This window comes from Salvelinus alpinus, chromosome 5 (assembly GCF_045679555.1).
Source record: "Salvelinus alpinus chromosome 5, SLU_Salpinus.1, whole genome shotgun sequence".
Taxonomy (NCBI): domain Eukaryota; kingdom Metazoa; phylum Chordata; class Actinopteri; order Salmoniformes; family Salmonidae; genus Salvelinus; species Salvelinus alpinus.
The window spans coordinates 20,471,200-20,478,899 of NC_092090.1; the positions used below are offsets into that span (position 1 = coordinate 20,471,200).

General features: G+C 46.1%; 1 protein-coding gene across 2 annotated transcripts in view; it reads right to left on the reverse strand.

Moving 5' to 3' along the window:
• adamtsl3 (ADAMTS-like 3) overlaps positions 1-7,700 on the reverse strand; it is a 236,604-nt gene that overhangs the window by 78,750 nt on the left and 150,154 nt on the right. For both annotated transcript variants that reach the window (XM_071400865.1, XM_071400866.1), the window contains exons 9-12: positions 7,282-7,439; positions 5,875-5,986; positions 4,666-4,804; positions 4,417-4,467 (exon numbers count right to left, since the gene is read on the reverse strand). In XM_071400865.1, coding sequence (XP_071256966.1) covers positions 4,417-4,467; positions 4,666-4,804; positions 5,875-5,986; positions 7,282-7,439 — 460 coding nt within the window. The remainder of the gene's footprint in view (positions 1-4,416; positions 4,468-4,665; positions 4,805-5,874; positions 5,987-7,281; positions 7,440-7,700) is intronic.

The window sequence follows — 7,700 nt, forward strand, 5'->3', positions numbered from 1 at the left end:
GTACTACAGTAGTACAGGCTCTGTGATAGACTAGTGTCCTGTCCATGGTACTACAGTAGTACAGGCTCTGTGATAGACTAGTGTCCTGTCCAGGGTACTACAGTAGTACAGGCTCTGTGATAGACTAGTGTCCTGTCCAGGGTACTACAGTAGTACAGGCTCTGTGATAGACTAGTGTCCTGTCCAGGGTACTACAGTAGTACAGGCTCTGTGATAAACTAGTGTCCTGTCCAGGCTACTACAGTAGTACAGGCTCTGTGATAGACTAGTGTCCTGTCCAGGGTACTACAGTAGTACAGGCTCTGTGATAGACTAGTGTCCTGTCCAGGCTACTACAGTAGTACAGGCTCTGTGATAGACTAGTGTCCTGTCCAGGGTACTACAGTAGTACAGGCTCTGTGATAGACTAGTGTCCTGTCCAGGGTACTACAGTAGTACAGGCTCTGTGATAAACTAGTGTCCTGTCCAGGGTACTACAGTAGTACAGGCTCTGTGATAGACTAGTGTCCTGTCCAGGGTACTACAGTAGTACAGGCTCTGTGATAGACTAGTGTCCTGTCCAGGGTACTACAGTAGTACAGGCTCTGTGATAGACTAGTGTCCTGTCCAGGGTACTACAGTAGTACAGGCTCTGTGATAGACTAGTGTCCTGCCCAGGCTACTACAGTAGTACAGGCTCTGTGATAGACTAGTGTCCTGTCCAGGGGGTGTACTACAGTAGTACAGGCCCTGTGATAGACTAGTGTCCTGTCCAGGGTACTACAGTAGTACAGGCTCTGTGATAGACTGGTGTCCTGTCCAGGGTACTACAGTAGTACAGGCTCTGTGATAGACTAGTGTCCTGTCCAGGGTACTACAGTAGTACAGGCTCTGTGATAGACTAGTGTCCTGTCCAGGATACTACAGTAGTACAGGCCCTGTGATAGACTAGTGTCCTGTCCAGGGTACTACAGTAGTACAGGCTCTGTGATAGACTAGTGTCCTGTCCAGGGTACTACAGTAGTACAGGCTCTGTGATAGACTAGTGTCCTGTCCAGGGTACTACAGTAGTACAGGCTCTGTGATAGACTAGTGTCCTGTCCAGGGTACTACAGTAGTACAGGCTCTGTGATAGACTAGTGTCCTGTCCAGGGTACTACAGTAGTACAGGCTCTGTGATAGACTAGTGTCCTATCCAGGGTACTACAGTAGTACAGGCTCTGTGATAGACTAGTGTCCTGTCCAGGGTACTACAGTAGTACAGGCTCTGTGATAGACTAGTGTCCTGTCCAGGCTACTACAGTAGTACAGGCTCTGTGATAGACTAGTGTCCTGTCCAGGCTACTACAGTAGTACAGGCTCTGTGATAGACTAGTGTCCTATCCAGGGGGTGCACTACAGTAGTACAGGCTCTGTGATAGACTAGTGTCCTGTCCAGGGTACTACAGTAGTACAGGCTCTGTGATAGACTAGTGTCCTGTCCAGGGTACTACAGTAGTACAGGCTCTGTGATAGACTAGTGACCTGTCCAGGCTACTACAGTAGTACAGGCTCTGTGATAGACTAGTGTCCTGTCCAGGGTACTACAGTAGTACAGGCTCTGTGATAGACTAGTGTCCTGTCCAGGGTACTACAGTAGTACAGGCTCTGTGATAGACTAGTGTCCTGTCCAGGGGTGTACTACAGTAGTACAGGCTCTGTGATAGACTAGTGTCCTGTCCAGGCTACTACAGTAGTACAGGCTCTGTGATAGACTAGTGTCCTGTCCAGGCTACTACAGTAGTACAGGCTCTGTGATAGACTAGTGTCCTGTCCAGGGTACTACAGTAGTACAGGCTCTGTGATAGACTAGTGTCCTGTCCAGGGTACTACAGTAGTACAGGCTCTGTGATAGACTAGTGTCCTGTCCAGGATACTACAGTAGTACAGGCTCTGTGATAGACTAGTGTACTGTCCAGGGTACTACAGTAGTACAGGCTCTGTGATAGACTAGTGTCCTGTCCAGGATACTACAGTAGTACAGGCTCTGTGATAGACTTGTGTCCTGTCCAGGGTACTACAGTAGTACAGGCTCTGTGATAGACTAGTGTCCTGTCCAGGCTACTACAGTAGTACAGGCTCTGTGATAGACTAGTGTCCTGTCCAGGGTACTACAGTAGTACAGGCTCTGTGATAGACTAGTGTCCTGTCCAGGGGGTGTACTACAGTAGTACAGGCTCTGTGATAGACTAGTGTCCTGTCCAGGATACTACAGTAGTACAGGCTCTGTGATAGACTAGTGTCCTGTCCAGGGTACTACAGTAGTACAGGCCCTGTGATAGACTAGTGTCCTGTCCAGGGTACTACAGTAGTACAGGCTCTGTGATAGACTAGTGTCCTGTCCAGGCTACTACAGTAGTACAGGCTCTGTGATAGACTAGTGTCCTGTCCAGGGTACTACAGTAGTACAGGACCTGTGATAGACTAGTGTCCTGTCCAGGTGGTGTACTACAGTAGTGCAGGCTCTGTGATAGACTAGTGTCCTGTTCAGGGTACTACAGTAGTACAGGCTCTGTGATAGACTAGTGTCCTGTCCAGGGGTGTACTACAGTAGTACAGGCTCTGTGATAGACTAGTGTCCTGTCCAGGGGGTGTACTACAGTAGTACAGGCTCTGTGATAGACTAGTGTCCTGTCCAGGGTACTACAGTAGTACAGGCTCTGTGATAGACTAGTGTCCTGTCCAGGCTACTACAGTAGTACAGGCTCTGTGATAGACTAGTGTCCTGTCCAGGCTACTACAGTAGTACAGGCTCTGTGATAGACTAGTGTCCTGTCCAGGGTACTAGAGTAGTACAGGCTCTGTGATAGACTAGTGTCCTGTCCAGGGAACTACATTAGTACAGGCTCTGTGATAGACTAGTGTCCTGTCCAGGGTACTACAGTAGTACAGGCTCTGTGATAGACTAGTGTCCTGTCCAGGATACTACAGTAGTACAGGCTCTGTGATAGACTAGTGTCCTGTCCAGGGTACTACAGTAGTACAGGCTCTGTGATAGACTTGTGTCCTGTCCAGGGTACTACAGTAGTACAGGCTCTGTGATAGACTAGTGTCCTGTCCAGGCTACTACAGTAGTACAGGCTCTGTGATAGACTAGTGTCCTGTCCAGGGTACTACAGTAGTACAGGCTCTGTGATAGACTAGTGTCCTGTCCAGGGGGTGTACTACAGTAGTACAGGCTCTGTGATAGACTAGTGTCCTGTCCAGGATACTACAGTAGTACAGGCTCTGTGATAGACTAGTGTCCTGTCCAGGGTACTACAGTAGTACAGGCCCTGTGATAGACTAGTGTCCTGTCCAGGGTACTACAGTAGTACAGGCTCTGTGATAGACTAGTGTCCTGTCCAGGCTACTACAGTAGTACAGGCTCTGTGATTGACTAGTGTCCTGTCCAGGGTACTACAGTAGTACAGGACCTGTGATAGACTAGTGTCCTGTCCAGGTGGTGTACTACAGTAGTGCAGGCTCTGTGATAGACTAGTGTCCTGTTCAGGGTACTACAGTAGTACAGGCTCTGTGATAGACTAGTGTCCTGTCCAGGGGTGTACTACAGTAGTACAGGCTCTGTGATAGACTAGTGTCCTGTCCAGGGGGTGTACTACAGTAGTACAGGCTCTGTGATAGACTAGTGTCCTGTCCAGGGTACTACAGTAGTACAGGCTCTGTGATAGACTAGTGTCCTGTCCAGGCTACTACAGTAGTACAGGCTCTGTGATAGACTAGTGTCCTGTCCAGGCTACTACAGTAGTACAGGCTCTGTGATAGACTAGTGTCCTGTCCAGGGTACTACAGTAGTACAGGCTCTGTGATAGACTAGTGTCCTGTCCAGGGTACTACAGTAGTACAGGCTCTGTGATAGACTAGTGTCCTGTCCAGGGGGTGTACTACAGTAGTACAGGCTCTGTGATAGACTAGTGTCCTGTCCAGGGTACTACAGTAGTACAGGCTCTGTGATAGACTAGTGTCCTGTCCAGGATACTACAGTAGTACAGGCTCTGTGATAGACTAGTGTCCTGTCCAGGATACTACAGTAGTACAGGCTCTGTGATAGACTAGTGTCCTGTCCAGGCTACTACAGTAGTACAGGCTCTGTGATAGACTAGTGTCCTGTCCAGGGTACTACAGTAGTACAGGCTCTGTGATAGACTAGTGTCCTGTCCAGGATACTACAGTAGTACAGGCTCTGTGATAGACTAGTGTCCTGTCCAGGCTACTACAGTAGTACAGGCCCTGTGATAGACTAGTGTCCTGTCCAGGGTACTACAGTAGTACAGGCTCTGTGATAGACTAGTGTCCTGTCCAGGGTACTACAGTAGTACAGGCTCTGTGATAGACTAGTGTCCTGTCCAGGGTACTACAGTAGTACAGGCTCTGTGATAGACTATGATGGTCACTCACCGTGGCAGAGGCTGAAAGTGGTCATAAGGCATCACCTCGATGAAGCCATCACTAGAGAGGAGAAAGAGGAAGACAACGCCATGTCACCATGACCATTCAGCGGAACCATGTTTCCTGTACAGCCTTCACATGCACAACCACCACTGGAAACAGAATAGGGTATGTCCCAAATGGCTCCCAATTCTACATGGTGCACTGCTTTTGACCAGGGCCCATAGGGCAACCATTGTGATTGGTACATGTACATGCCTCTCAGGACAGAGGTCCATGTTGCACTCCTTGAGTTTGGGCGTGGGTTTGGTGTTCTCAGGGTAGCTGTTACAGTGGTGCTCTGGGAACACCTGACTGGACCTGATGTCTGTGCACTCTGCTGAGTTCAGCTGGTAACCTGGCAACAGGCAGAAACAATCAAGGTCAGCAATGAATAGGATAGAAAGCAAACATTGGACTAACATTTGGTGGGCGTTGGGTTCATTTTGGGCCCTTCAAATGTTTGTCTCAATGTCTGTTTTGGGAAGAAACATGAAACGAAAGCACTAAAACACAGACACATTGGGTCATTCACAATCGGATGCATTGCCTCATAATACAGCATCCAAAATGTAACCAAAATATAAATTGAATGTATGAAATGGAAAACATTGGATAAACGTTTGGTTAATGCTGGGCTAACGTTTTGCTCAATCATATCTCAAGCCTCATCAACGTCTCTCCAGCTTTGACACCTATAAGAGCTGATATGGGTTCAGTCATAAAGCTATTGCTGGCAACAAGAACAATCTCTATAAGGGCTGCTCTGGGTTCAGTGATAAACTTTAACTAATAGTTGGCTTCAACAGTCTCTATAAGAGTTGATCCGGGTTCAGTCATAAAGCTTAAGCTGGCAACAATAACAATCTCTATAATAATTATCTGGGTTCAATCATGAACTTTAACTAATAGCTGGCTTCAACAGTCTCTATAAGAGCTGATCTGGGTTCAGTCATAAATCTTCAGTGCTGGCACAGCCAATAAGCAACATAAGCGGCTGCTAGGAACTCAGTTGGTTCTCAACTTACTACTGAGAGTTAGAATAGTAGAATACACAAGTTTCCATTTCAAAATGTGGTGGTGCAGCAGAAGTCTTCCACTTGTTATGCAAGTCACTCAATTAACCCATGTCAGATCAAATGTTTTACATTGCTTGGTAAGTCAGTCTAACAAGCCAACTAAACTTTGTAGTAATCAGTAGAATTGCATGAAATGTGTTTTAAAACTGCAATAACTACCTGAGCGCCAAAACATTTGAAATTGAATTGAAATTATCTTTAAATCTGCACATTTTTTTCTCCACCAAGACAGGTGCCGCTAAAATGTTTTCACCACAAAGGTTTTTGATCGCTTAGGGTCCCCAAAAGGCTCGGCCTTGTTAGCTAGCAACAACAGTCTCTTTAAGAGCTGATCTGGGGTCCGTCTCACCTCCTCCACAGGTGACAGAGCAGGGGAAGAAGTCAGTCTCTCTCCACTGGTACCTGATTGGTTGATAGAACAGGAACTGGACCATCGTGTCTCTGGGAGCAGCATATTTCACCTGGAGAGAACACACACACTGTTAGACACAGACGCACACTCACACAATCACGTGCACGCACTCACACATCGATATCTAAAGATGTGTAGAGATCTAGACATGTTTAGAAAGATTATTGAGATTTAAGACTCAAACTCAGTCACTGGCCTTAGAACTCAATGTATAAAGTCGTAAAACTCAATGTCTGAACAGACTAGAACAAGCCCAATCCTAATTTTCATACAGAACATTCATCAGAAGAACGTCTCGCGCAATCAAGCATTTGGACCACACTCCCTTCTAGTATCCCTTTATTTAAATGAATTATTTCAACATTAATAATCACATTGAATAAACAAGGATTTGCTAACATCAGATGAAAGTAGAAGTTATTTTCTAAACTAAACATTTGTGATGTGGGTAATGTGTAGTTCATTTACAGCGCCGGTCCAAATCCTATATTATGTCATTACGTCATTGGTTCCATGTGAAAGACAGTGGAACTCTTTTACCTTTATAGTGCACTCATTTTAAAAGTTGTGGACTAAAAAGGGAAAAGGGCGCCATTTAGCAGGCAGCCTAGGCCTACATACTAGTGTCTGCTATGGAATACACAGAGGGCCTGATTTTCAGACTATGATGATCATGATGAAGATAATGCTAACGCTAATGATGATGATGATGATTAGGAGAGCCATGGCACGCTGTGTTTTATTGCCACAGAAATGGGAGTCGTGTCATGTTTGTGCAATGCTTTGATGACATGGGACATGGGAGAGAGCTTAGGTAGTGTCCCAAATGGAACCCAATCCCCTGCAGTGCACTACTTCAAAGTGCACTAGGTCAAAGGTAGTGCACTACAAAGGGAATAGGGTGTGATTAGGGACGCAAGCTTGCTTTATGGGTGTAATCAGCATCCTGCACTAACATGCAATGTGTATGTATTGGCAAGGGCTTTCTCTACAAAATTGTCATCAATCTGTTCAGTTTTCTGACATGAGTGGATGTAAAAGAATGGTCATTTACAAAAACAATATTGATATGGTTACTCAGATTACAACATCTAAGAACACAAAAAAGACTGTCAGAATCATGAGAGAAATTGAGAAATAACTATTGGATGATGTAGGTAGGCGTTTCCCTTATAAATTATGTACGTAGACGTTTCCCTTATAACTACTGATACAGGATCAGATATATTTGATCCCCCTTATGGTAAAATCATTACTTGAGATGGGTTAATCTGATCCTAGATAGGTAGGTATGATTAACATTTGCCTCCAGGCCACTGACTCAGCGCCTCTTCCTCGTGTCACCTTGATGATGTAATCGGCTCCCAGAGGTCCTTGTGTCCTGAGCGTCTGTCTGTCTGTCCCTTTCTGGTAGTCCACGGTGGTGTTGCCGATGAGGTAGGAACCGGGAGAGACCAGACTGTGCTCCTCTCTACGACCCTGCAGAGACTGGGTCTCGATTACTGCAGGAGAGAGAGAGAGAACAGAGAATGAGAGGGGGAGAGAGAGATTGAGGGAGAGAAAGGGGGAGCGAGAGAAGAGAGAATGAGAATGAGAGAGGGGGGAAAGATCGAGGGAGAGAGGACAGACAAAGAGAGAAAGAGACACACACAAAGACATAATGAGGTAAATCTGGATGTATAAAGTCCATCAGCAGTACTCCTCACACCAAGAACAGTTGATAACGGTGTTGATGTAGATCACTAAGAGTGATCTTGTCTGAA